This window comes from Chelmon rostratus, chromosome 11 (assembly GCF_017976325.1).
Source record: "Chelmon rostratus isolate fCheRos1 chromosome 11, fCheRos1.pri, whole genome shotgun sequence".
NCBI lineage: Eukaryota > Metazoa > Chordata > Actinopteri > Chaetodontiformes > Chaetodontidae > Chelmon > Chelmon rostratus.
In genome coordinates, this window is record NC_055668.1 from 17600954 (window position 1) to 17628207 (window position 27254).

General features: G+C 44.1%; 1 protein-coding gene across 3 annotated transcripts; it reads left to right on the top strand.

Annotated features, from left to right (window-relative positions):
- Nucleotides 1-2828: 2828 nt before the first annotated feature.
- dachc (dachshund c) lies at nucleotides 2829-26825 on the top strand. Of its 3 annotated transcripts, none has more exons than XM_041947657.1 (11): nucleotides 2829-3590; nucleotides 10541-10650; nucleotides 14070-14180; nucleotides 17461-17639; nucleotides 18597-18717; nucleotides 18833-18964; nucleotides 22316-22512; nucleotides 23018-23168; nucleotides 24617-24745; nucleotides 24929-25033; nucleotides 26353-26825. In XM_041947657.1, exons 1-11 carry the CDS (start codon nucleotides 3007-3009, stop codon nucleotides 26388-26390), a joined length of 1857 nt encoding a protein of 618 aa, XP_041803591.1. In that variant the 5' UTR covers nucleotides 2829-3006; the 3' UTR covers nucleotides 26391-26825. The 3 variants fall into 3 exon arrangements, with proteins under 3 accessions (XP_041803591.1, XP_041803593.1, XP_041803592.1); XM_041947659.1 differs by having other exon boundaries at nucleotides 24962-25033; XM_041947658.1 differs by having other exon boundaries at nucleotides 23021-23168.
- The last annotated feature ends 429 nt before the right edge of the window (nucleotides 26826-27254 follow it).

Below are 27254 nucleotides of genomic sequence, written 5' to 3' on the forward strand. Positions count from 1 at the left end.
ATTTAGTCTCTTTTATTTGTCTCAGACAGTAAAAACTGTCAGGAAAGGGTGCCTTAAACCAGATTCAGATCTCCGGTAGGCACACTGGTCCTGGAACTGACTGCTGTTGCCCAGCGAATCTTAAGTTTAATCAGTAAGTCTACCTGAGATTGAAACAGGTAAAAATGAGCTCACCTATTTCCTCCAAAAACATTTTAACAACAAACTAACGTGCACTGAACAATGCAACGACATGAGTCAAGGCAAATGCGGGAGGTTAGGACTTAAGACTCACACTGTACTGCAGCAATTATGGGAATTAAAGAAGATATAAAAAATTAATTAACTCAGTAATATTAAATGAAGGGAGAATCTTCTGAGTCGGTCAAGATAGAGGAAGAGAAATTTAAACTAGTTTAACAAGTACTCCACTAATTTAGCATTGAACTACAGTGTCAGACTCTAAAAAAGCATCAAAATCAATGCAGCACAAGCAGTGATGCAGTAGAAAAATAAACTGGCGCCTACATTATCCACAATGCAACACAACCACAGACAGTTAGGAGATTCGGGTGTCTTCCGCGAGTGGCACATAACGTAGCTTCAAGCAGAGATGAGGAGTGGGTTGCAGAGGTCTGCTGAGCTCACTTCTAACTCCACACCCCCCCCCCCCAGATTCTTTTCATTTTTGGACTTGCAGGAGCGCTCCCGAAGACCTGGGACCAGGCTTTGATGTGTAAAATCCACAGAGTTCCCCTTTAATACTGCTCAGCTGAAGTGTGACGTTGTTTCTTTTCTGTTATAGTACACCATATTTTTATACTTCAACAACTGGGAAGATTTTGCAGCAAGTTTCATTGTTTCATTTCATGGCAGTTTAAGCACAATAGCGGCTGTAGGAATTAAACCTGTGACCTTCCTGTTGTGAGACAAAGTCACTTCCCACCAGAGCATCCTGCAACCTACTGGTTACAGGGTTCTCTTAAGCACTGTGGTTGCTTACTAGACCATGGCTGGATGAAAAATGAAACAAAACCTCGCATCTAAGGTTATAATCATTTCATTAGGCTGACATATTACTCATCAGGTCCTTGTTTACACCACTTTCTTGTGGGCAGACTGGCTTCATACTCCCATATGGCCTCATACTCTATTATTAGATGATGCCACAAGCCTAAAAAGTTGCAAAGCACTGGCCTGGGAGGTTAAAACCCAACATTTTAGTACTCATTAAACACTTAAAGGTGGGAATTTACGACATGAATCAGTTCTGCTTAACACTGATGGCTTTATCTGTGTGTTTTCTACAGATGGAGAAAGAGAGTCGTGACATTTCTTTTTGGCAAGGAAAAGGCCAGACTCAGCAGGAGTTATCAAAGGCAAAAAGTAAAAAGTTCGAGTTAGCTATCTCTCTCTCTCTCCCTCTCTCTCTCTCTCTCTTCCCCTGGAGATACTCATGTTAAGCATAATTAAGCAGATTTGATTAGCATCAAGCCTGGCTTCCTCTCTTGACTTTTAATGAATGTAAATCTACCATCTACATCCTAAAGATTAATTTCTGCCAATTAAAAAACACAAGAGGGCTTATTGGAGGGGGGAGGGGGGCTGTGAGGAAAAGAGTGTTAAAGTCCTTTGAGTTGGAGTACAGTCGGAGTTTTATCCTCTTCCCCCTTGTCTTATGGTGAGATGGTCTCTGGAGATCTGTGTCTCTCTCTCCCTCACGACCGAGATCATTATCAGCACAATGTTCCGTGAAAGCCACTTTGAAAGGACTGCGAGCTCCATATGTAAATGATGGGAGTGTGTGTGCGCGAGTGTGTGTGTGTGTGTGTGTGGACTGGATGAGGAAGCAGTACAGGGAACAGGTAAAGGGATCAATTTGTCAAGCCAAGGTTATTGCCCCCCCACCTCCCCCTCATCAGATTTTTTCTCATCGCTCTCCAGTTTGACTCTTTCTGGATCCTTTTGATTGAGAGTCTGTTTCAGATTTTTTGTTGATTCAAGACCATGACGGTATGGAGCACAAACAACATTACAACAATGACAGAACAATGGCACCCAGGAGGAATAAGTGCGAAATAAATGACTTGAACAGAGGTCGAACACCCTTGAAGAGGGCACGTGATTTACTTTTTTTGTGCGGGCTTATCCAGCTATAGTGACAAAATTAAATTAAGCATGGATGCACTAGTAATTTGGCAGGTGCTTTTGCCTCTGTAAGCCGTTACAGTATATCAGTGTTTGTCCCATTTAAACTCCCATATTAAGATCACATGTTGACGCACCTCAGACTTCACTGCAACACCTCTGTTATTTGATATTTGAGAGTCGGAAAAAATTGAAATGTCAAGTATCTACTGTTTTTTTCATTTTATTCCAAAGCACTCTGCTATAATCAGATTTAACGCAGTCTCTGTGATGGTATCCATATTAACTAGTATTTAGACATGCAGAATGTTTGCTCTCAAGACAAATAAGCACAGTAATTAGATCATAATATCTTCAAGGATAACTATTAGTCCCCACACGGTAATGTGGGAAGATTACAGTGGTTCTATCATTTAAAATTGTTCTAAAGAAGACAGATTGAGTGCCACAGACACACTAAGCCCCATCAGAAGCATTAATATCAAAGTGTCTTCGTTAGGCGTTCACAAATAGGCTTATCCAAAGTTTATGTAGGCTAATCTTTGCTCTCTCCCCCCTCTCTCTCCCTCTCTCTCTCCCTCTCTGTGAATGTGTCTCTCACTCTCGAAGAAACATGGCCAGGCTCCTCCTCTTTATGATAATGTGACAGTAGCATCTCCAGCTCGGAGACGAGCCTCCTCTCAGTCTGACTCAACTATGTGATGTGTTTTTCCGCACACGGACCCTGTCTCCTCTCCTCCTCTCTCATCCCCCTCTCCTCTTCCTCGGCACGCTCAATGCGCACGTCCCCCCTCTCGCAGAACAACCGCTTTCGCTCGGCGAAGTTACTTTCTGAGATAGTTGACTCTGAACTTTACTTTTGTTCTTAATTTTTCGGACATGACCACCATGGCAACTCCGGCTGCTCCGGCTCTGCTCCCCGCCGCTCCGCTCGGGCACCACCCGGCGCAGAGTTCCGTCTCTCCGGCCACCAACTCTCCGCCACCTGCGGCCACCTCCGCCGCTTCTTCCCCGGCCACTCCGGTGGCGCACCCGGCGCTGCTGCACCAGTTCAGGGCGGACCTCTTACTATCGAACGGGACCCCGTTAAAGACCGGAGGAGCCCCGGTGTCCAGCAGCGCTAAGCCCGTGTACGCCACCCCGTCGCCCGTGGAGAGCACGCCGCAAAACAACGAGTGCAAACTGGTGGAGGTGAAAGGTGCCAAGCTGGCCTCGTTCACGGTGAAAGACACGGAGCTCATCTGCCTGCCGCAGGCTTTCGACGTGTTTCTCAAGCACCTGGTCGGCGGGCTCCACACCGTCTACACCAAGCTGAAACGGCTGGACATTGCGCCGGTGGTGTGCAACGTGGAGCAGGTCCGGGTGCTGCGAGGGCTGGGGGCCATCCAGCCCGGGGTGAACCGGTGCAAACTCATCTCCAGGCAGGACTTCGAGACGCTCTACAACGACTGTACCAACGCAAGGTGAGTCTGTAGAGGCGGGGAGAGAGGGGTCACCTGGACCTCTACTCACCTTATACTGTGTCACATCAGTCTGCAGGTCACACAACTTCCATGATGCGTCATAAAAATCCAAATAGTAAATTTCATATCAGTTGATATTGATTAGTGTGCAACCTTGTATATAATAGTATCTCTGTAATATTTCAGGCCTTTACTCTGATAGCTGCATGAGATTAAGGCTAATAGTGTTCTACCTGTTAAACAACTTAACTACACTGAAAGTATGATTTGGTTTTGTTTGTATTGGAGGTTTTAAACCATCTGATGCTGACTGAGTGGAGGTCCAGTGCGCCCCTCTTTATTTGGCACATTAGTGCTGCTAGGCCTGTCACTAATTACCATTTTAACGCATGATAAACACTGATGGTGATGATGGTGTTGACGATAATGAATTTTAGTAATCTCAATAAAGAAAAACACTCTTAAAAGTTTGTCATGTTATCATGGGCGATGATCTCTCGCTCTCTCCAACATGCACACACTCACACAGACACACACACTGTCGCCCTGTCTCTCTGACACACACACACACACACGCATTGAATCTGACACTGTCATTCTGAGAAATTGATTCTTCACAGAAATTAATTAATTTTCATTTGGCCCCAAGCGGCAGCTTAAATCAGGACAAGCTCACTCACTCACTCACTGATCCCTTTGCTCTCTCTCCTTCTCTCTGCCTCCCTCTCTCTCCTTCCTTAATAACTCGCTGTCTTATCATATCAACACTCTTTAGCCCTGAGCATCAGAACAGAGGAGATGATTAAATGAATTCTCGGTATTTATGATGCGATTATGTAAATGAGCTGTTTTGCAGAACTCCGATGGTGACCAACTACACGGGTCATCAATCCAATGCACCACAGAGATGTTTGGATAAAAGGGCTAAATTGGCGGGGACTCGTGGTTTCCTGGTGCCTCGGTCTGCTGTGGTGCGGACCACATGCTCATAACAGCATGGGTTTCAATCCAGAGGAGTGTGGATTAGCCTTAGTTTGGGGAATTTATATTGTTTGATAGTTAATCCCTGCTCCTTGGAGCACGAATGATCCCATTTACACCTGTCATTAAATTCAGATAGAGCACGTGTCAAGATGTGTGCAGATAGGCACCAAAAACTGACTTTGCAATGTATAAACTACTTCTTTTCCACTTCTTTATGTTTCCTTGGGGTAGGTCAAATCATTCAGGCGCTCTTTATTTTATCTTTGAGCTGGATTTTGATTTTAATACCAGGTGTTTGCTTTTGATACAAGCTTTGACTTGTTGAGCAAAACCAGAAACAAACTATTGTGAGTATCCGCTCCTAGCTCCACGTGCGTGGATGAACACCTGCGCTGAAGCGTTTGAGGCCCTCCAACCAAGACGAAATCCAGATGCATCTTCTGGCTGCTTTGAGATTTCTCCCATGTCAGGTGTTAATGGGAAGTTGTTCTACAACCGCTGAAAATACACAGCCTCCGCCGTCTCTAATTATCCACACAACACTCAAACAGCCTTTAGTTAATGAGATCTGGAAACATCACTCGTCTGAAATCTTCAAACGGCTTCCGTGATTCTTTGTCTGAAAGCTTCAAATGTGCTGTGGTAGCCATTAGTACGTATCACCGCCCTGCTTAGGAAGTTTCTAAGTAATCCCTCGTGTAGGGATGGAGCAGCATACAGTAGCAGGTAAAAAGCGGGATTTGCGAGGGTTAGAGCAGTAAGGCTGGCCGACTGCACCTAAAAGTTTAAAGAACATCTTCACGAATATGATGTTCGGGTCTCTGACAGCGTCAGGGCTCAGTGAGGTTTTCGTTACTGATTAAGACAGCCATCACTTATTATTTTCCAGTCCAGTACAGTCAGACAGGCTGGAGGAGAAATAACAGCCCTGTCTGATCAGTCAGTTTAACATGACGAACAGAGCGCTTTACATGGATCCCTGCTGTTTATTCTTCCGGCCGTTTGCTCCATCGTTCTTTTTTAAGATTAAAATGAAGCAAAGGTTACACAAATGTCCTCTGTTTATCATCGTCTTTCCTTCTCCTCTTTGTTTCACTCTTTTACTCCTGCTGTGCACAAACACACATGCACACACACACACACACACACCCCCTGACCACTGACTCATCAAACCATGAAGAGGAGCCGACTGCACCCTTAGTCAAAGCCTAGTTATAATTCATGCATAGGTGGCGCACAGATGCACACACACACACGCACACACACACACACACTCTCTGTCATCTCCTAACACACACAAGCTCACATGGTCACGCCTGCGTGTTTGCTGGCTTTGCTGCTAAATGACATTAGTTCCACAGAGAGAACATGGCGTGTAGGAGGCAACCTGATCCTCCGTCCTTTTCTTTCTCCCTCACAAAGGAACAGTTTCATTCTCCGTGAGGAACACACATCAAACAGCTCGCTCAGGTCGAACTGTGCGTGTGTGCGCGTTGTGTGTGAATGTGCGCGTATTCTGCATATGCAGTATGTGTATGCTTTTGTGTGGCGTACACAAACGCCACCCCACACATGTTACATAAAAGAAGCGTAATGTGGCGAGGTATAAGATCTCTGGTTACTTTGTAACAAAGCACGAGTTAATAACAACACATGGTTTCTGCATTTGTGCACATGAACATCTTTTGCACACAAAAACACACCTGAAAAGCAGCACAAGATATGTTTCATAAGCAGTGCTACCTCAAAGGCTTAGATAATCTAAGTGATAAAAAGAGTATTTTATCATAAGATATCTGTCTCTAAGATTCACGCCTACAGCCCAGTAACATGGAGGAAATTTATTTGTGGTGTTAAAAGCGTTGAAAAAAATTACTTTTAAATTAAAGTTCTTTTCCAAAAACTGGGTCCATGTTACTCTGGAGGACTGATAACAAACAGGCAGGTCACAGTTTTCAGAGGGCCTGCTTCTGAAAGAAAGGTCCCCATAAAAGCTGTGTTGTCTATCCACTGTTTCTGGAAGGACATGTTACTTTACAATGGTGCAGCAAAAACAAAATTCCATTCACCTCCATTCTATTTAGGTGGAAGGAGGAAACTCAAAACTTCTGCACCTCAAAGCCGATGGCTACCAGAAGTATGTTTTTTTTTTTTTTTTTGTATTTTGGGTCAACTGACCCTTTAAGGCTTATAATGACCCGAGTTCACATGTGCTTCTTTGCTGTAACGCTGTTTACAAAAGCGGAGTCAAATACGAAGCAGGTGCAGAATAAATATTAAAAAAGAAGTTGGTTAAATCAAACGATGAATGATAAATGAGATGAAGCGGCCTGCGGTGTACAACAAAAACCTGCTCTTTGTGCTTCTCTGTGGCGAACCTCGGCCGTGCAACTTGGCAGCGGTGAGCCGCGTGTGTGTCTGTGTTTCTGTGTGTGTGCGTGTGTGTGTGTGTGTGTGTGTGTGTGGGAAGGTGGACTCCTCAAAGCCGAGCCCCACTGCCATGCCATAACTCACTGTCAAAGTCAGCAGCGTTAAGATGAAGGGAGGAGGACCGTGTGTGTGTGTGTGTGTGTGTGTGTGTGTGTGTGTGTGTGTGTGTGTGTGTGTGTGTTAGCGTGGTGTGATTAGCTCAACTTTAACCTCCGCACTCTTTTGATGTTTTATAGAGAAAAGCACGATGAGATAGAGAGGGCCTCCACGTCTTCCACTATGACAGGTTTTAAGGGAGTACACACAAGCGCACACACGCTTTTCAAAACACACACACACATACACACACACACACACACACACAGTCTTGACATCGTCTTGACCCTGGAATGTGGGAGAGGAATGCAAGGCGGTATCAGTTTAGGAGATCAGATTCTTGCCATGATCAAACGTCCTGTGTGTGTGTGACTGTGTGTGTGTGTGTGTGTGTTGTCCTGCCTGCTTCGTTCATGACATCATCACCCAGGCTTTCCTATTAACAATGGTGCATAAAGCTTTTTCAGCCCTCGATTTGAGAGGAAGATCACAACATCAATCTTTCCCTGCCTTCTCTAACCAGCAGCATAAGTCTTCCTGCGCACGGCGGCGACGATATGATTTATCAAACCGGACCGTGACGGCGAATACAAACCCGTGTGATAAACACAGATTGAAAGGATGGGAGCATGGGAGCTGTAAACCGCCGCTAATATATTCCAAACAAAATCTTGTTTGAGCTAGTTCCCTTTTTTCCCCCTCTCCTACACACACTCGCATAAACACACACAAACACACACACACACACACAGCTGCTACCTATCAGCACCTCAGTCCCTTCAAGCCAGTAGCTGTTCCACTGTTTTGACTGTAACACTTCCTCTTCTTTCATTACTTTTCTCTTTCCCGTGTGTGTGTGTGTGTGTGTGTGTTAGCGAGGAAGAGAGAGATCTGTCATCTTTGTTATGTTTTGTTTCTGTTCCACCTGTGCTAAGCTCCAGCTGCCATGTTTGGCGTTTCATGTTTCAGGTAACACACACGCTAAGCTTGGAGGGCAGAACTCAATGTACAGAGTACCCTTTAAAAAAAAAGTGTGTGTGTGTGTGTGTGTGTGTGTGTGTGTGTGGCCAGAGCGTTGGCATGAGGGAGGACGTCTGGGTGAGATTTTAATTAAAGTTTGAGACAAAGAGGTCATAAGCCATACACCCCCTCCTCTACACATGCACACACACCTTGTACACACACTCGCACACACATACACACACAATGCACTGTTTTCTCTCTTCCCCCTCCTCTCTCTCATTCCATCCCCTCAGCTTGATGACTTTTCCATGAAAGGCTTTTTCATTAATCCTACCTCAGGGAACCGGTGCTCTCCAACCTCACACACACACACACACACACACACACACACACACACACACACACACACACATTCACAGAACACTTGCACAACACACACATAGACCTCCCTCTACGGGTCACTTTGATGTATCAACGCACTTGCAGACTAAACACAAAATTAGGTTCCAGTTCTTTATTCCTCCTAAAATGCAACATATACAAAGACACACACAACACACCCAGCCACGACACATTCACACACACATGCACACACACACATAGAGGCCATTAATTAGTGTGTGCAAATAAACAGTAGTAAGGGAAAGGGAAGTGGCTGCAGTAAAAACCAACCACAGTCTTTGGTCTCTGTGTATTTTATTTCCCCCCACTGGTGTTTGCTCCTGTGTTTGTGTGTATGTGTGTGTGTGTGTGTGCATGCATGTGTTCATTTAAGGTGTTTCAACACACTTGCAGTGGAATTGTGTTGCTTTAACTTCAAACTTGAGACCTAAAAATACATTTCCTGCTTTTGTTAAGCACAGTATGCTGCTCTATATGCACTGCAGAAAAATATTGTGTGTGATGTGAATGCACCCCCGCCTCCAAAAAAACACACACACCCACGCACGTGCACACACACTCACGCATTCACAACTTCATCTGCACATTCCTGCTGTCTGTGCGTGCGAATATATGGAGTATGTCTACCTGAGCGTGTGTCTCTGAATGTCTACATGCCTGTGTGTGTGTGTGTGTGTGTGTGCACGTGCGCGCGTGTGCGTGTGTGTGTGTGATATCTGATGTCAGCTGTCACATCCCAGTCGGTCTGGGCCCATAATAAGAGACAATAATAACAACTCATTAAAACCGAGGGCAGGAACTGTGGAGCTCATCGGCTCATCAAATTAACCTTTGAACACTTCATACATACACACATGCCAGACACACACACACACACACACACACACACATATACCGGTATGCGCTCACATACACGCGCACCAGCTACCTGTTTTTCTCCCACAGTGACTACACAATCTTTCTCTCTGTCTTTTTGTCTCTCTCCATCTTCCCCCCCTTTCTTAGCCAGTGGGTGTGTCAACAGGGGATTGGTCCTTTCTGCTGGGTAATTGATGAATTATATGCAATATGCAAATGAGGCGCCATTAATCTCCTGACTGACAGCTTCGTTTATGGGGCCTTAATGACGGCTGGATTAGATTCTAATTAAAATCTGCTCAAAGACACCCCACGCTAGGAAGCTGCTGCTGCTGCTAGTCTATCTCGCCCTCTTTTTTTTTTTTTTTTACTCTTTCCCACCTTTTTCCCTCTCTTGGTCTCACCCATGTCTCTCTTTACATCTCTTCACCTTTCCCTTCATTTCCCTTTTCATCTTGATTGCTCTCTCTGTTTCTTTTTCCTCTGTCACACCTTCTGCATTTCCTCTTTCCTCTGTTTCACCCCCTCTTTCGCTCACTCTATCTTTTAACATCACACACACACACTTGACAGATACGTGTGCACACTTGCCCACAGACTCATGTTATCCAATGTCAGGCTGGTACGAACGGAGATGAGCTGCGCTGGTTGTCATTAAGCCTGATGTGGCCCGTGTCATTTCCCCTGTCAGGACATTCACACCGTTTAGTCAGAGCCAAAGTGATGTCTGACAGCTTTTCACATACTTCCTCCAGGATTGATTGAGCATGCCTGGCTCAATCAAACCATGTGAATCTGCTTGTAGTCACAGCTTTTATTGAGGGAATTTGCGACATGGCGGGAAAACAGGAATGAATGACCAAATGGGGAATGGGTGGAAGGGGAAGGAGGCGAACAAACACATTTAATAAGCAAACAAATGAATGAGTAAGCTGAACAGTAATGAGGTGCTTTATTGATGCCACAGGGAAACTCCTTTTTTGCTTGCTCGTATCCACAGGGAGGTCAGATTTGCTGTACAACAGCCTTCCTGGAACCGGTCAGATTTCAGTGTTTTGCTTGTTGACACTTCAGCAGGATCAGAGGTTTAAAGACTGAAGGGCAGCCTCTCTAACCAGGCCACCCATCTCTGTCTCAGCATGAAAAACTGACTGACTGAGGGAGTAACGTATTAAACTGCCTAATGACTAATGTTAACTTGTGTTTTCCGCCTGCAGTTCGAGGCCCGGCCGACCGCCCAAGAGGCTGCAGAGTGTGACAGAGGGCGGGACTCACCACATGCTGTCCCACAGCGGTCTGATGCACGCTGGGATCATGCCTCCTGCAGGTGACCACCCAGGCCTCACCACGCACAAACAGTACACATGTACCCATGTGCTGTCGAAACAACATCACACAGGCAGGCACACAGACATACTAAGCTCGCACTGTTGAGAGGAATCATTTCTGACACCATATAATTATGATTGTCCACTGTGCATGTTAAATTGACGAGTCTGCCGTCATGTTCAATGCATATGGAAACAGAAAATAAGTGTACTTACTTGCTACTTACTTTTTTTTTGTTTTAATTCTGTTTTTATTGTAATTTAATTATTGTGTGATGCCTTCATGGGCAAATCTATAACTTTCAATTTCGGCAAATTCTTGTTTGCTTCCTGTATTTTTCTTATTTTCTCCACGTTTTTTTGCTCAACAATAATCACAGGAAACACTCCTCAGTGGGATCTCGTACAGTCCGTTCAGTAGCTTCAGAGGGAGGATCTGTGCACCAGGAGTATAGATGTCAGTGTTCTGAGTCACACAAGTTTATCCGCTGAACTGAAGTTGCAGCAAAACAATTTTTTCCTTTATATCGCCAAGTAAACCAATCAAACAATCTGCCCACTTTTATAGTCAAATCCTCATCAATGATGATGATCAGCCAGCAACACACTAGAGCTTGTGGCTCAACCAGGTAGCATTTTAAGATCATGAAACTGTAATGAGATGAATAAGGAAAATAGAGTTTTAAAAAAATGTAGTTAAGTACATTATTTCTATGCAAATATTAAAAATGTGGACATATTAAAATTAACTGATCAGTATAAATTAAGGAATAAAATCATAAAAAAGTAAAATAAGTACAACAAAAAATATATTTTACACCTTTTAATAAAATGTTTGACTTTATATTTTAAATGATGTGTAATTGATCTGAGAGACTACATTCAGAATTTGATGATGTTGTAAAAGACTTTGGGTTCTGCCAATTTCTGAAGCTTTTTGTCAGTTACTGTCACTAAATTGTCTTTTGACATTAATTACTGTACACATTTATGCTATTAATACCGCTGTGCTACAACTCCTGCCGCTACTACTACTTACTGTAATGCTAAAATAAAAGTGTAGCCCAGTGAAATACACAGTGCTATTTTCACATAGCTCAGTAAAGTACAATTATGATAGAATAATTTTTCAATTAAAAGTTAGAGTTTAATCTCAAAGATAAAGCTTGAACAAAAATCACATGGCCAAATCTGTTCAGTACACCCGCCAGTGTATTCTGTATCAAAGATTCATTAAAAGAAAGCCTCCCTGATTCTCTAAATCCCCCTTTTTCACAAGCTTTTCATAAGGTCAAGGTTTGTAATTCTGCAGAACTGTATAGAAGTCACAGTAGAAATCCCCGTTTTGGCTCTGGGAGTGAATTAGTGTCATATTGTTGCTTCAGTCCTCAAGAGGAGCTGTTCGTAAAGTTCAAATGTTGCTCTCCTCTCAGCTGTCGGAAAGTGAAAGCAATGACCTGGCAACCAGCTGCGTTATCCCATCAGTTTAAAGAAAGAAGAGGTTGCTTAGGCGGAATAGGTACATGGTGGCGCGGCTGTCTACTTTCCCCTGCAGACCCTCACATGATGACACATTTTACCCATCATCGATAGTGTGGGGAGGCGGGGTTCAGGGAGGCGACCTGTGTGCTGATTAATGAAATTACCATACACACTGCTGACATATGGGAAACAACTCATAAGTTGCAAGTTGGTCTTTTTTCTTGAATTATAAGTACACAAAGTCCTCTGATAAGCTGAGTGAGATTCATCTTTAGGCCTTTGATCAGTTTTATGATCCTTAAAAATTTGTTTTAAAGCTCATGCAGGTTTGCAAGTACGTTTGATTTGTTGTGACTGTTAAATTTCTTCTTTTGTAAATGACCCATTAATCGTCTCTTCAGGTATGAAATTCATTTTTATTATAATTGAACTGTGGTTTTTGCTGCAGTAGGTGAAAACATGAGCGTAAATGTTAATATGTCTGAAGGAAAATCTGTTATTTGTAATGTCAGAATCTGTCTTAGTCAACTGCCTGCTAAAGGCCACAGTGCTGCTTGTTCTTGTCACAAACAGTTGTGTGTTTGAGTCCCTATTGTGATGTGTGTGTGTGTGCGTGTGTGCGTGTGTGTGTGTGTGTGCATGCAGAAAAAGGGAGAAAAGTAATTGTTGGCACCTCGCCGCTCTCAAAGTTGCCCTTGGCTTTGTGCTCTTCACTGCAACCTGATCTTTTCATTCCCCGCCTCAAAAGAAGCCATTTTCTGTTAGCGCCGCTTCCTCTCACTGTTCAAAGGTGCTTGAGTGTGTGTGTGTGTGTGTGTGTGTGTGTTGTGTATGCGTTGAGTGTTCAAGAGCATCTTTCTCAGTGGGAAAAGAGTCTTTTTCCACCAAAGGAGAGGGCACGGCGGCAATGTCAGCGCTACTGATTAGAACTGGCCACATGAGAGGGGAGAAAGAGACAGAGAGAGGGAGGACATTTGAGCGTAAAAGGCAGGGGAAATCTTTGATGTGATCCTCCTTAGTCTCTTTTTCTCGCCCTCTTGCACTCGCACACACACACGCGCAACACGGTGGCTTATGTCCCGCTGTGATGCTGACATTTGAAAAGGTAAAGTAAGGAGAGGGGATGGGAGGAGAGCGGGAAAGAGGGCAGGAAAGAGAAGGAGAGAAGATGAGAAGAAAAGGAACAATTTGTTGTGGTTGTCTTGGGCAGACGAAGCGTTCGCCTCAGACAGCCATTGTGCAAGAAAAAAAAACACTCAGCAGCTCAGTTCGTTGCAAATGTTTCGACGTATCCAAGATCAGGAAATTAAGACTTATGGTTTGTTTGCATTTCCTCGGTGTTGTTTGCACAGTTGCGTGGTTTGTCCGACTTTAATAATTCACTGTGTTTGTCTGTATTAGTGCAAGAGATATTTAATTTTCTGTGGCATAAGATAGAGTTTTAAAGGTTGCTCTGTGGGTCAAGCTACCTTCTGAGGTTCAAGACACAAATTAAAACATGCTCAGCCCTCCTGCCACGTTTTGTCACTCTCCATTTCATATCATCCAAAAGTGCACAACCCCTATTAAAAGTATCGCCGCTTTCTCTTTCTATTTCTTCTCATTTATACTGATAAAGAAGCATTTCTGGCTACAAGGTGGAGCTGCTGCCACCGCAGAGTGTCGCCCTGTGTGCTGTGCTGTGGGATGTGATGTCCCTGTGTGGGAGAGATGGATGTCTTGGCTTGTTCCTATCACTGCTGATTCCCTGGCAGACTAAATGGCCAGTGCAGCGGTGCAGTCAGAATGAATGGCTGGCCTCTGTCTTCCCATGACAACCTCCTGCCTACCCACAGCTCTAATCCTCCACCGGGGGCCATTGATCTGGCTCTTATTGATTCTTTCTCTTTCTTTCTCTCCTTCTTTTTCTTCCTCTCTACATCTGTCTGTCTCTCAGATCTGTCTGCCCTGGCCAAGAAGATCAAGCTGGAGACGATGGCCGGTTACCACAGCAACCAGCAACATGGCGGGCCAAACGGAGAGAACGGTGACCACAACCCCGGACTGGGTGAGTCCCGTTCCGCACGCGGCCGCGCGTGCGACGCGCCGCGACGTTGTTGTCTGTGCACATCTGCGACGCCGAGTCGATGCGGCTCGAGCAGCTGTGTTTACGTGCGGCCGCTGAACCGAGCTGATTAAAGCCAGGATGTGACATCACCTCTGCTGCCTGAACGTTTCCTTTGAGAGACGCTGAGCGAAAAACAAACTACAGCAGCAGTGAGTCAGTTCTTCAGATGGAATTACAAATAGACATCTGGGTCAGGTAATCCAAACATGAGGGCCAGATTTTAGTACATATCTTTTGTGAACAATTTTTTTGCCCCTGTTTTTTTTGTGTGTGTGTGTTTTTTTCAGGTTGTGATAAATTCCTTTACGGCTGAATATTTATTGCAGCTTAGATTTGTTTTCAAAGAGATTCAGGAAACGCATCCTGAAAAACACAGTTGGTCATCCGCTCTGTGGCCTCAAAATGTTGCCGTCTAATCATTAGTATATATTAGTCATCACATCAGGAGAGCGTAGACCAAAACCAGCTCTGTTACTCATGCACAACATGGCCTTGGTCTGTCATACTGAGTAACATTACCTCAGGATTTACTGAAGAAGCCTTTTCAGAGCTCAAGTAAGCCGTGTGTGCTCATTTACAGTCACTTTGTCCCTGGAAAGCACAAAATCGCCTCATTTTGGAATTGAGTCCCTTTGGCCGCTCTTTACATGTGCAGGTATAATTTTTAGACATATGTTATTAAAAACTGTTCCCTTTCCTGCGACCGATCCCTGGCAGCGCAGTGGCGGGGAGCCGCCAGCGAAAGTGGAGCACCGGCGGACGAGAGCGAGCGCGTCGGGATGATAGAGAGATGAATAAGATGAGAGGCTGAAGCCAAATCAATAGTCTTCTCTCTAATTCACTATCCTGAATGCAAACGACAAATGCCGGACAATCGATGGCGGAACGGACGCACGCATGCACGCGCACGCACGCAAACAGGAAGACACACACACACACAAACAAATGGGACGCACCGCCCCCACTGTTATCGACAGGTTAAAGTGGCATCAGTGTGTTTAGACAGATGACAGGGCTTATGGAGGCCTGTGTGGAATACACTATCAACCTGGGACACACACACACACACTCATGTGGCGTGCACTGCAAGGCTTTAGGACAGAACTGAAAAAGAAGAATTCGTCCTTGTGTTTTCCCGAAATTTAAAGGAGACAAAGGCAAAATCGCCACATGTTTAATCCCGCTACTTTTGTTTTTAACTCTGACTGTTTGTGTGTCTGCGTGTAGTGAATTTTTTTTCCTGACCCATGTCTGTAAACACTCCCAGTCTTAAGCATTGTTTACCATTGTATACACTGGCTGCCAGCATCTGCGCGCAGTTAGATGGCATGGTTACCACCAGCCATTATAAACCTGTAAAGCTTAATCACTGTTAATGATAGAGTCAAGTGGAAACACACAAACACGCGCGCGCGCACACACAGCGCGGGCATACATACACACATAAGCACGATGTGTTTTTCCATACCGCCACCCACGGCCTTATGGGAAGGATGGGCCCCTACCAGAGCTTTAACCACTACAAAGGCAATCTCAGATTACACACACGCACACACTCACAAATGCTGAGTGTGACACCTTATGGGCCGGGGAAGAGCAGGGAGCAGCCATTTCTGCATTTAACAAGATCTTCTGGGAAATTTACAGTAACTGTTTGTTTACAGTAATGGTTTGTTTGGATAAACATAAGAGAGGCACTTTGACTTTTGATGTTTTTTAATGAAACATAAGAGAGAGTGATGGGAGGGCAGAGAAAGTGAAGAGAGGGGAAAAACAGAGTTAAGGAGAGAATGAGAGTGAAAATGAAATATGGAAAGGGGGTTGGGGTTTGGAGGGGGGTGGGGGGTTGACAGAAAGTGGAGCGCTGGTTTCTCACCAAGGCTTAATATTTGGAGTTGGCTGCTAGTTGATTGTCGGAGCATCTGGTTATTTAGCTCCATTCAGACAGATCTTTTGTTTGGATTGGTTTCTGCTCTGGGCAAGTGAGAGACTAATCTGCCAAATGCACAAAGCACTGCACATATGTCCAGCGAGCCCGACTCATAAAGTCAACGCCTCACTCTTTATTTCTTAGTTGGCCTTTTATTTTTCTTTCTCTCCTCCTTTTTCTCTTTCTTTCTCCCTCCCCCCCCTTTCTTTCCTTTCCCTCCGTTATTTGTTCTGTTTCATCTCTCTTCTTTGGATAGCCCTTTTTTTGTTTCCATGCACTCGTTCTATTATTTGTGACAATTGTGTGGAATAGAGTCCAAGATTTTTTCCTTTGTGTTTATAATTACCCAGCGTGCATTGCTGGCCCAGCACCAGGACTGCCATCAGCTTCTTTTGTTCCACTTCCTCCCTGTGTTTCTTTTGTTTTTGTTTTTCCTTTTATTAAATGATAAATATTTATGTCATTTTCTACCCCCCCAACAGGATTGTTTGTTTCATGAATAGAGAGACTGCAACAACCCACTAGGGTGCTGTTGAGAGGAAGGATTTTCTTTAAAGATAGTGGATGCTTGTCTTAAAGAGAGAAGCGCGAACAACAGATTGGCCGAGATAATAAGACTTTGGTTTGAACGAGTGAAAACGTGTTGGATTATCATCAAGAACACCGGGGCATTGATAGAAAAGTTAGCCAGTTTGTCTTAATTCCAGAGAGGCGGAATTGTGTTTTTGCATGTGATGCTCATGAAAAACATTTAAAGCGTCACAACAACATATTCAGGCCATCACCGTCTCTGTTACGAGCAGTGTCTCTCAGTCACGTCTTCCTCCACGTTTCCTCCCTTGTTCCTCTGCTCTCACTCATGTTTTTCCACGCTCGACACCCCCTAACACGCGCATGCACACGTTTCCGAGTCGTGGTTCAGAAGCAGAGCAGCCATCCAGGTAATATTGACATCAGAGAGGGATGATATTGGTGTCCAGTTTCAGTGCTGTCATCAGAGAACCAGAGACGCTGCGGGTTTGCAGTTCAGTACACACTACAAGACCCAGAGGAAGGCCTTTAAGTTGGGAGGGGTAAATACAACTGAGGCAAAAATGAAAGAAGAAAGAGACGAGACCTGTTTCATGTCGGGTGCAATGTATGGTGAAGCTTTGATGGCCTTTAAACAGAGCTGCTGGTCTGACCTTTGCCATATATGAGCAGCAACAGAATCATACTGTACTCTACTTTGCTCTCTCTCCTTCTATACTACTCTATTTGATTCTATTTTATTCTGTTCTCCCCCACCAGTTCTGGATCAGTTGCCCTTCATGATGATGTCACATCCTCTGATCCCTGCCAGCCTGGCGCCGGCCTCCGTTTCCATGGCGATGGGCCAGATGAACCGACTGAGCACACTGGCCAGCATGGCCAACGTGGCGCATCTCCACGCCAAGCCCCCTGCCAGGGCTCCCACCTCCGTCATTAAGGTGAACTCAGAGGCCCATCAGCCCGGTGGACCTGGCCACCAGCCAGTTTACTTCCAAGTCCATGTGACACTCGGGAGCTCATGACATGAAAAATAGAGTTTTGATTGCATAGAAATATTGTTTAGAAATGGGATATTTAGAAAAATAAAAGACCACTAAATTAAAGAACCCTCCAACTTGCTTTTAACAGCCAAAGGTTTACATTTCAAATTATTTAATATTTTGATCATTTGCGTGCAGAGCTTAGAATCTCTACCCCTCTTCCATTCAATAGTTATGGCTAAAAACCGGTAATTGTCCACTGATGGATATCCAGTTCTGGATCACTACCAGAATGTAATCAGTTGTTCCTTGGCTTAAGGCCACTCCCATATCTATTTATATATATTTTTTTAGATATCCTGCATACAGGCAGAAACCTTCTCAGCCAAGTTTGTCACTTTGCTTTTAACAGGCATTAACAGTCTTTTAACATGTTTCAGCGCTTTCACTCCTAAAGCTGAGTAAAGAATTGGCAAAAATGTTCACATTGTGTCAGTCCTCACAAAGTATTCACCGTGTCCTCATCAGTAGCAGGATGTACCTTCTCCGGTCATAATTTTAACCAAGTTGTTTTCAAGCACTGGGCCGGGTCCCAAAGATAGTTTTCCAGGCTTATTGAAATGAGCACCAGGTTATCCTGTAAACACCAAGTAATACCATGTTATGTGTTAGTCTTCGTGTTCTTTTGACTGTAGATGATTTAAGTCTCTTCTGCCCTACAAAGCCAAAACACATATTTGGTCAAAGTTTAGTTAAATCCAGAAATATTTTGACATTTGTTTTCACATATACTATTGTTAGATAGTAACACTCACACACAAGGAAACAAATGCTTTTTTATTTATATGTTTTCTACTTTGTAACTATAATCTTCACCTGATTTTGTTACGATAATCATTTTTTGTTATTTGGCAGGAACGAGTGCGTGATAGCCCCTCCCCTTCTCCCTCATTGGAGGAAGCTCAGATGTCATCCAATCACAGCAGCAGCGTGTCAAGTTCCCCATCTCACACAGAACGCACTGCGGAAACCACACGTACGTACTAACCTGCTCGATCTGCCCAGGTAGCGGAAGGATGCTTTAGCTATAACAGTACTTGTGAGGAATTTATGAGTTAGGATCTTTGGAACTTTTTATATTTTCCTTCCAGACCCACTCGACAACGGGCTGCCATCAAGTCAAAGTGTGTTGGGACATTCCCCTGGTGTGGTGCAGGGGGCCAGAGAGACGGATGTGACTTCAGTGGAGCACAGCAAGGAGAAGAGGGGCCAGACTGACAGAGGTAAGATACACTGTTATGTTTGTAGAGCATTGCATCTGGTTTAGCAGAGCTTTTTAAAACAGATGATGTACGTAGATGTATTTAGATGTCTTTTGTCTTATTTCAGATGTGATATGACTTGTCTCACATTGCACAAATTTATTGAACAACAATGTCTGCCTCACAGCAAAGGTCAAGTTCTTTGCTGTTCGTACTTGCTGATTATTTCTTGGACAATTCAACTCCCTTTAAACAAAGTCTGTCATTACAGCACGACAACAGTGTGGCAACAGTGTGATGGTTTATTTAACGTTATTTTAAAAGAGAAAGGGTTTCTAACACTTTGACAGGAAAGAAATATCTCAGTAACAGGTCGATATGGATTCGCAGTCTCACCACTTCTCTCCTCCTCTTCTCCTCTGCGCTGTCGGTGGCCCCCCGGCTTCCCGCGGAGAGCAAAGACAAATAATTCTGCAAAACAGGGCTCCATTAGACCAGGAAGCAGTGTTACATTAGCGAGCCATTTGCCGGGCCGCGGCCTAACGAGCCAGGCGGCCTCCCGCGCTCTCAGCTGGACCTCATCTGCATAACGACCGCCTCCCTGTCGTTAGGGTCCGCGTTGCCACGGCGCTGCAACGTCAGTTGTTTGGTTCTCTCTGTCAGGGAGGTTTGCATTAGCTTAATGAGGACTGCTCAAGGACAAACAGTCAGCAGAAATCCACAGCGAGCAAGGGAGAGAGAGCGAGAGAAACTGGGAGTTTGTATGTGTGTGCACGCGCCTGTGTAAATGTATTCTAATACCGAATCACATTATTCAGTAATCGAATCTAAAAATCACAAAGGCCTCCGATGTAAGGGTTCAGATGCTGTCAGGTATCTGTGAACATATTGACAAAGCAGTGATGGCACCAACAACGTGAATGCCATGCATCACACATCGCATTTATGCAATTGATTTCCAATTGGTTTTGCTGCATGCAAATGAAACACTTGTACATTTGCTGGATCGCAGGTTTTTGTATTTGACCTACAACATCACAGGAAAGGTTTATCATGGATTTAACGTAGTTTCAAAGAGCAGTACAGCGCTGTCACTCCATCAATCTATTGTATGATAATCTCTGAGTGTGTGTGTGCTTGTGTGAGTGTGTGTGTGTGTGTGTGAGCCAGTTTTGGCTGTGTGTGCTGTTTCAGTGGTCTTTGAACAACGTATCCATGCAGCAAAGATCAGAGGCCATCCCTGACACCTCACTCCCATTAACCAAACATCAGCAGAATTTTATTCTCTCTCTGTCTCTCTCTTTCTCTTCCTCCCTCCCTCCCTCCCTCCCTCCCGTTCTCTTCCGCTGACTGGCAGTCTTCACGTGGTGAAGTTCATTAGCCCTGGGGACGGCTGGGAGAGGAATAAGAGAGATGAAGTTGGGAGAAAAGAGAAAAACAGACAGTGACCTTGGTTAGGGAGATGGGTAAATGATCAAACGAGCTGGCAGCTGTGTGTGTGTGTGTGTGTGTGTATTTATGCCAAACGTGTGTGTGAGTGTGAGGTAAAGTAGGCGTAAAACAGTAACTCAATAAAGGATCAGTCACATCCAAGGAGCCTGGGGAGCCCACGCTGCTGACTGCGCACTTCAGCGGCTACGAATGTGTGTGTGTGTGTGTGTGTGTGTGTGTGTGTGTCTGTATGTGAGCCACGGGAGTGTAGTTGGATGCCCTCCGCTGAGCTCGCCAGCACCTGCTAATTACCTTTCTCTACAGAGCAATGCTTTTAGCAAGAAAGAGGGAGAAAGAGGAGGGGGGCATTGCTTCTCATCTGTGAAACACCTTGAATGTGACAGTTGCCAAGACATGAGGCCGAGGCGGAGTAGGGGAGGTGGGTGGATTTGGAGCAGAAGATGCTGTGGTCAGCTAAGTGGAGAAAACACTGTCATTTGTCACAGACAGAGAAAAGTGCCAGATATCACATCGCACGTTCGCACTCGTCTCTGCTCCAATAACCGGCGGACTCCCAGGACGTCTTCGTCCTCAGCGGCTCGGATGACAGTCGACGCATGAAGTGAGCAACTGCCTGATGTGTGGGGGGAAAAAAATGCAGAAAATGGCTAATCTTCATCTCTCCCACTGTCACGAATCGGGAACATGCAGTCCTCAGGTTTACAAACAGATGGTCATCCATAATGCAGCTTCTTAGCTGTTTTTATGGGAGATGTCAAGCTGTGATGCATTATCAATAGGCACAGTGCCATCTAATAAAGGGTAACCACATTTTCAAATCCCCCAACCAGGACTTCTGCGTATGTGTACACACACACTGTAATTAGTGTAAACACCTATTTACTGTTGGGCTTGATATCTTTACAAGAAATTAAGTCAATGTATTAGTAAGCTACAAATGATAGAAATTTGCATTCAACCTTGTTTGCATATTGTTGCTGAAACTACGGTCTGTTTGCAGGTGCAAATGTCACCTGAATTCTTGGAAACAAAAAATAAAAACAGGAAAGGCCCAGTATGTTGGTGGTAGCGGTGGAGGAGGCTGCTCACATTAGTCAGTGGCACAAGGACAGACAGGAAGTAAACTTCATTTACATAGCTCTTTTCAAAACAGTGCTTTCAAAGTCCTTTACAGGAGGGAGCACAGAAGAGTAGAAATGTAAGCTGCTTCAGACAAAAGCATCTGCCAGAAGAATGTAATGTAACATAAAGATGTCTTATAAAGACGTAAGAGCAAGGAAAAGACAGGGAAAACAGGTGACTTTTAAGATGCTTTTAAAATGTTCATATTAAAGGTGTCTTCATTTCAGAAAAGAAAGCAAACCACCTACTGTATATCACTGCTTAAAGGATAATGCTGGGGGCTATCATATATTTTTCTGATTGCTAACAAAACCTAACTAAAGGACCAAAACAAACAATACATAAGCCCTGTACCTTCTGATTTCCCTAGCCTGTCTGTGGCACCCATCTGTTCCTACATGCATCTTTAAAAACAGGTCACGAATATAAACTTTCATGTTTTATTTCCCTAAAACAGCTGGGAAGTTTTTATCAGACGTTACTCAAACCAGAGTGTAAGAGCATAATGGTGTATGTGGGGGAAAAACTACAACGCCCATGTTCAGAGTAATGAAGTGCAACAAAGTGGCTCATTGATGTGTTTTTAATAGTAATTTGATATTTTCGGGACAGCCGTGGCTCTGTGGCGCCTTTAGCTTTGGCTAAAGGATCTATTCATTTGTTGGTTTTGAGATTTTCATGAGAAAAATATAGAAAATGTCTGCAAATGTGAACGAAAAGCCTCCTGCGTTCAACTGATTCAACCAGACGAATTCTGACCTTACTGACGAGACATCAAAATGTCTCTCTGCCCTCCAGATAACAGCTCCTTGGCAACTCACACGACCAGGGAGAGCTGTGATAGACAAGTCTACCAGAAACCCCCGTCAGGCAGGGAGAGCTGTGAGAGGGTATCTTACCCTGCAGGACAGAAGCTCCCAGCAGGTCTCCACCACACTCCCTTCATCTTCCCGGAAGGCTTGTCCTCCATAGAGACCCTGCTCACGAACATCCAGGTGAGGCTCTGGCGGGGCTTTATTATTATTATGCTCTGAGATGAATAGGAAGGGAGATGAGCCACTCTTTGGGATTTCCTGAAATGGTAAATGGCAGACGAGGCAGACATTTAGGATATGCTGTAATTGGGGTGGGCGTGTGCTGACCTGCTTCTCAGATTTTACATGTCTTTGTTATAGCAGAATCACAATGGAAGAAAGAAAGCTCTCACCCACTGGGTTTTCACACGGGTAAAAAAAACAAACATGTTTTTAACCACATCTGACCTTGATGTGATGGCAAAAATCACTTTTTTTCTGAGTAAATTATAGGAATTATACACCTGAGTTGTATATTAGACTACCTTGAAAATTTAGAAACACACTTCCTTTGTTAAAATTCCAGACATACAGAAATATTAAGTAAGGATTAGGTGACCAGGTGGAGTAAGGGATCTCTCAGAGACGTCTCTCCTGGCCTTTGTTCAGCGTGTAACCTGTTGATGTGTGACTGTGTGTCTCCAAGCAGGGTCTGCTGAGGGTTGCCATAGAGAACGCCCGGGCGCAGGAGAAGCAGGACCAGCTGGAGAGGACGGAGCTGAAGATGGAGCTGGTCCGAGAGAGGGAGCTCAGGGAGACCTTGGAGAGACAGCTTAGCATGGAGCAGAAAAACAGAGGTGGGCGGGCAGCAGCACATCAAGCGTCACAATGCAATGTCTTGGGGAGAAAAAGTTGCGGTGGCATCTGCAGAAACAGCAGAATAAACCCTCAGTCAGTGATAGCCTTCTTAACCACAGGACATTTTCACTCCTGTCACTATGGGCTTGTTTTCAACTAAAATACATAAGTCCTGCACTTCTTTTGAAACATCACAAGTATGGCAAGAAGTAAGCAGAACTCTTGTCTTTTGTGTAGTATAATGCCATAAATCCTAAAAAAGGAAACACACAAGTTGTATTTCAGTGGCCACAAGTGTCGCCAACATTGGGGAAAAAAAACATCGGGGGCTCCACATGCTACACATACTGAAATATTTTTATAATTACAACCTGTACGAATGTCATCATGTCATCTCCTGGCTGCTGCTCCTCCTCCCTCAGTTCATCCACTTTTTGCTGAATTGTTGTCGCGTGACTGCTGGTCTCCGTGAAGTCGTTCAAGGCTTCACAGTTTGGCTGAAAAGTGCAGAATTTTTATGTTTACAGGATTAGATTTGAATGTTCTTCCCTAACGGAAGTGTTCATAGAACACGATTCATTTATAGACTTTCAGAAATTTGAAAATCTGATGATAATTTCTGTTTTTGCAGGTCTGGCGATCATAAATAGTGTCATTTTGGCATTTTTTGAAAATAAAATATGCCTCTAAAACCTACCAGCGGGTTGTAGAGTTCATTAGGTTAATTTCTGTTTATATTTTTTCCCTGGAAATTATTCTAGTTGGCAAGTGTTGATTATTTAAAACTATCAGAGTGTTAAATTTCCCCTCATGTATCTATAAACACTGGCATGGTGTTGACTTTTACACCTAAACCCTGGTGGTCTGATCCACTTCTAAGCTGACGGGATGTCCAATCCCTTGAAAAGCAGACAAGGAAGCGAGGACACCGACGGTATGTTACCCCTCAAAACATCTACAGAGATGAATTAGACTGATTTTGGCAGTAAACTACCAACTAAATCAAGTCTGGCATGTTCACAAAAGCTGTCGTGTCCATCGCCGTGAGAGCAAATGCCAATCAAGGATGGTTTGTCTGACGAGGTCACAGATAGGAGACGTTTGTAGCTGGGAAGTGACAGTAAAACAGAGCCAGACCAGCCAGTTACATGATGTTGTTAACCTGCTGCAGGTGACTGTGTGTGGGGGAAGTAAAGCAGGATTTTTCATCATGTAGAGCAGCCGTCATGCCTCTAAACCCTGAATTGATATCAACACAACAAACGCTCCAAGCTCACAATACCTTCAAAGTCCCTCAAACGTCTTGATGTAAAGATCCAGGAAGGGTCAGGAAACCGGGAGGATAAACAAATTCCTGCAACAATAGATTCAAACGAAGTTTAAATATATTAGAAGCATCTGAATAATTTGACTGTAGCCTTTCTTCTTCCTCTTCTTCTCTGTCCAGTTCTGATCCAGAAGCGCCTGAAGAAGGAAAAGAGGAATAAGAGGCGACTACAGGAGGCCTTGGAGGAGGAGGTCAAACTCCGCGATCAGGCCGAGCACACCCTGCTGCACACTGCCAGCACACACACAGGTGCACACACACGAACAGAACATATCACGTTCCCGCTTTGGCTCAGAGCGGAGCTTAAAGCTATCACAGCCGGCGCAATTCTCATTTTCATGTTGAATGTCACCGAGCCTTCAGTGCGACGTGTCTTTGGCCGTTCATTTGCCTCTAATTCAGTGTCCTTATTAATTAATGTCCAAACTACAGGCCATCAATCATCAGCAGCCCCTCCTCACACAGAATCCGTGACCCAGGACGTGGACGGGAGCAACCACGATGACAACAGGCTGGACACCAAGGCGACAGTACAAGGTACAGGTGTCCAGACAGCAAATACTGCGTCTTCAGTGTGTAGATATGAAAACGGCCTCATCGTCCCATCAGTGGGAATGTTGTGGCTATTAGACAGAAAAACTGCCGCCACTGCGGAAACGTTCTGTCGTCAAATGACAACTCAAAGGGAATTAAGACAAATAACCTTATTATAGAGCTTTTAAGTACCTTTTTTCTTATTTGTGTGCCATGCTCTGTAATAGAAAACATAAATGTTCACGTTAGGCAAAAACGTGAAACTTTCTAAAGCTGTTCTCCATGAAATGAGCCTGTGATCTTTTAAGTTTGAGTCTAAAAACATTTGTGAGGACACTGCACCAAGTTCGTGGGCACATTTTCCTCATTAGCAGTGGTAAATTCACTGTTATGCTTGCTTTACATTGCCATTTCATTGCAAGGATTGTGAAATAAACAGTGATATATACCTGCTGCTGGGGGTTTATTTAGCTCCTTTAAACTGAGCTAGGACAAAAGATTTCATTAATTCACCTACTCACTGCTTTTGATGCTTAACTGACCAGTCTCCTGGAAGGGTTTTCAAAGATTTCACAGGGAGACCGCTCCTGAGAAATTGAACAAAACTAAATGAAGCGTGAGGCAGTTCACCGGGGCTACCGTTTTAATGGAGACCGGCGTTTAATATATTTATTTTGCCAACATTATTGTCCACACAGGGATAGATTAATGAGAAAAAGCGCACACCTAACATCTTAAACAGACAGAAAAAGAAATGGCCGTGATCTGTAGCCCGGCCTCATCAAATGGGTGCATGGTTCCAGCCCACCTCTGCTCCGCGTCGTGCCAGGCCCGCCGTACCAGACAGCGCTCTTGTTCAAAGGCAATTTTTAATTGAATGTCAGTGAAGCAAGAAGAGAACTGGCCACTAATTAACGGCTGTCTTAATTGTCCTCGTGACGAGTTTGTTTGGACATCATTTGCATAATTAACACCCAGTAATAAATCATTTAAAGGGGAATTGTCTGTCAGACAGTAGGGCAGGATGTGGTCCCTTTGTGCCAGGAAGTTTTATCGCCAAAAACAGGGATCAGGGGCCAAAAAACAGTTTCAACTGAGCCTTACTTAATAATGATCTTTTATTAATGAATGGGTCAAGGTTGTAGGAGAACTTGTTCAATATTTATATGAATACATGAATAGCATGCAGCATTTTTTTCTCCTACTGCTACAGTCACTGTGGTCTGCCACAAAGAATCTGTCTAAATGTATTTAAATAAAGACGTTAGATGTTCAGAATTTTCCTTTTGTTTTATTAATCTGTATTTCTGTGTGGGTTTCAGAGGGCAGAGTGTTTCTGCAGACCACTGGGATGTACTGAGGGCGAGGTGGAAGGACGGATGGATGAATGGATAGATGAGATAGAGCGATGAAGATCCCTCCTTTTATGAGAAACACAATCGACAGGCATGCTCAGTCGCGCTGTGGCATCTGAGATCTCCACCTCGTCGAGAGGACCCCGCCACGTTTCAAGGGTGACATTTGAACTTTCCCATTGTTCTCCTGTTTAATTTATTGCATTTATCACCGAATCCCGCCCGTAGTGGGTACAGTACTTTCTGCTGATGATGTGTTTGACTGTGTTTCTTTCAATCAAGGTTTTTAGATTTCTAGATGAAGATGACCATAGTTGTTTTGTTTTTTTTGTCAGTGCTGTTTATCTGGACACAAGTGATGAATATAACTTGTAACAGAGTTGTGTACATATATATAGTCATCATTTTTGTTATCATTATCAGAAAAACGTAATGGCATGTTGTACAGTCAGTAAATGGCTTGTATTGTGTATGTTATGCAGTAGTGCAGTTTGACAATACAAACAATACAAATCCTTTTTATTAAATTGTGTCTCTTTCTTTATTTCACAACCGAATGCATCATTCATTTAATTGTTTTCCATGCGAAGAGATAGTTTTATTGATTTCTCTCAAATACACTGCACCTTTCTGAAATGTGGATTGATATTATAGTCTTCGTGGGTTTTCTTTTTTGTGAGGAACAAAGCAGTTCTGCGTTCAGTAAACCCTTGAGATTTATTGTGTGAGTGTGGAGGAGAGAAAGGTGCAGGTGCTTGGCTGTGAGGCTGTGGGGTGTGATGCACCATTGATTCTTGCTCCATCTCCAAAAACATACACGTAAGTATTGACAGACAGACAGAAAGGTGGCGAGCGGGGTCACGTGTAAG

What these genes read in the sequence shown, in the direction of transcription:
- dachc (XM_041947657.1), top strand. Translation starts at nt 3,007, where the DNA reads ATGACCACCATGGCAACTCCGGCTGCTCCGGCTCTGCTCCCCGCCGCT. An exon ending in CTCCCACCTCCGTCATTAAG is followed by an intron (nt 17,640 to 18,596) that starts GTGAACTCAGAG and finishes GTTATTTGGCAG; the next exon opens with GAACGAGTGCGTGATAGCCC. An exon ending in GAGGGGCCAGACTGACAGAG is followed by an intron (nt 18,965 to 22,315) that starts GTAAGATACACT and finishes TCTGCCCTCCAG; the next exon opens with ATAACAGCTCCTTGGCAACT.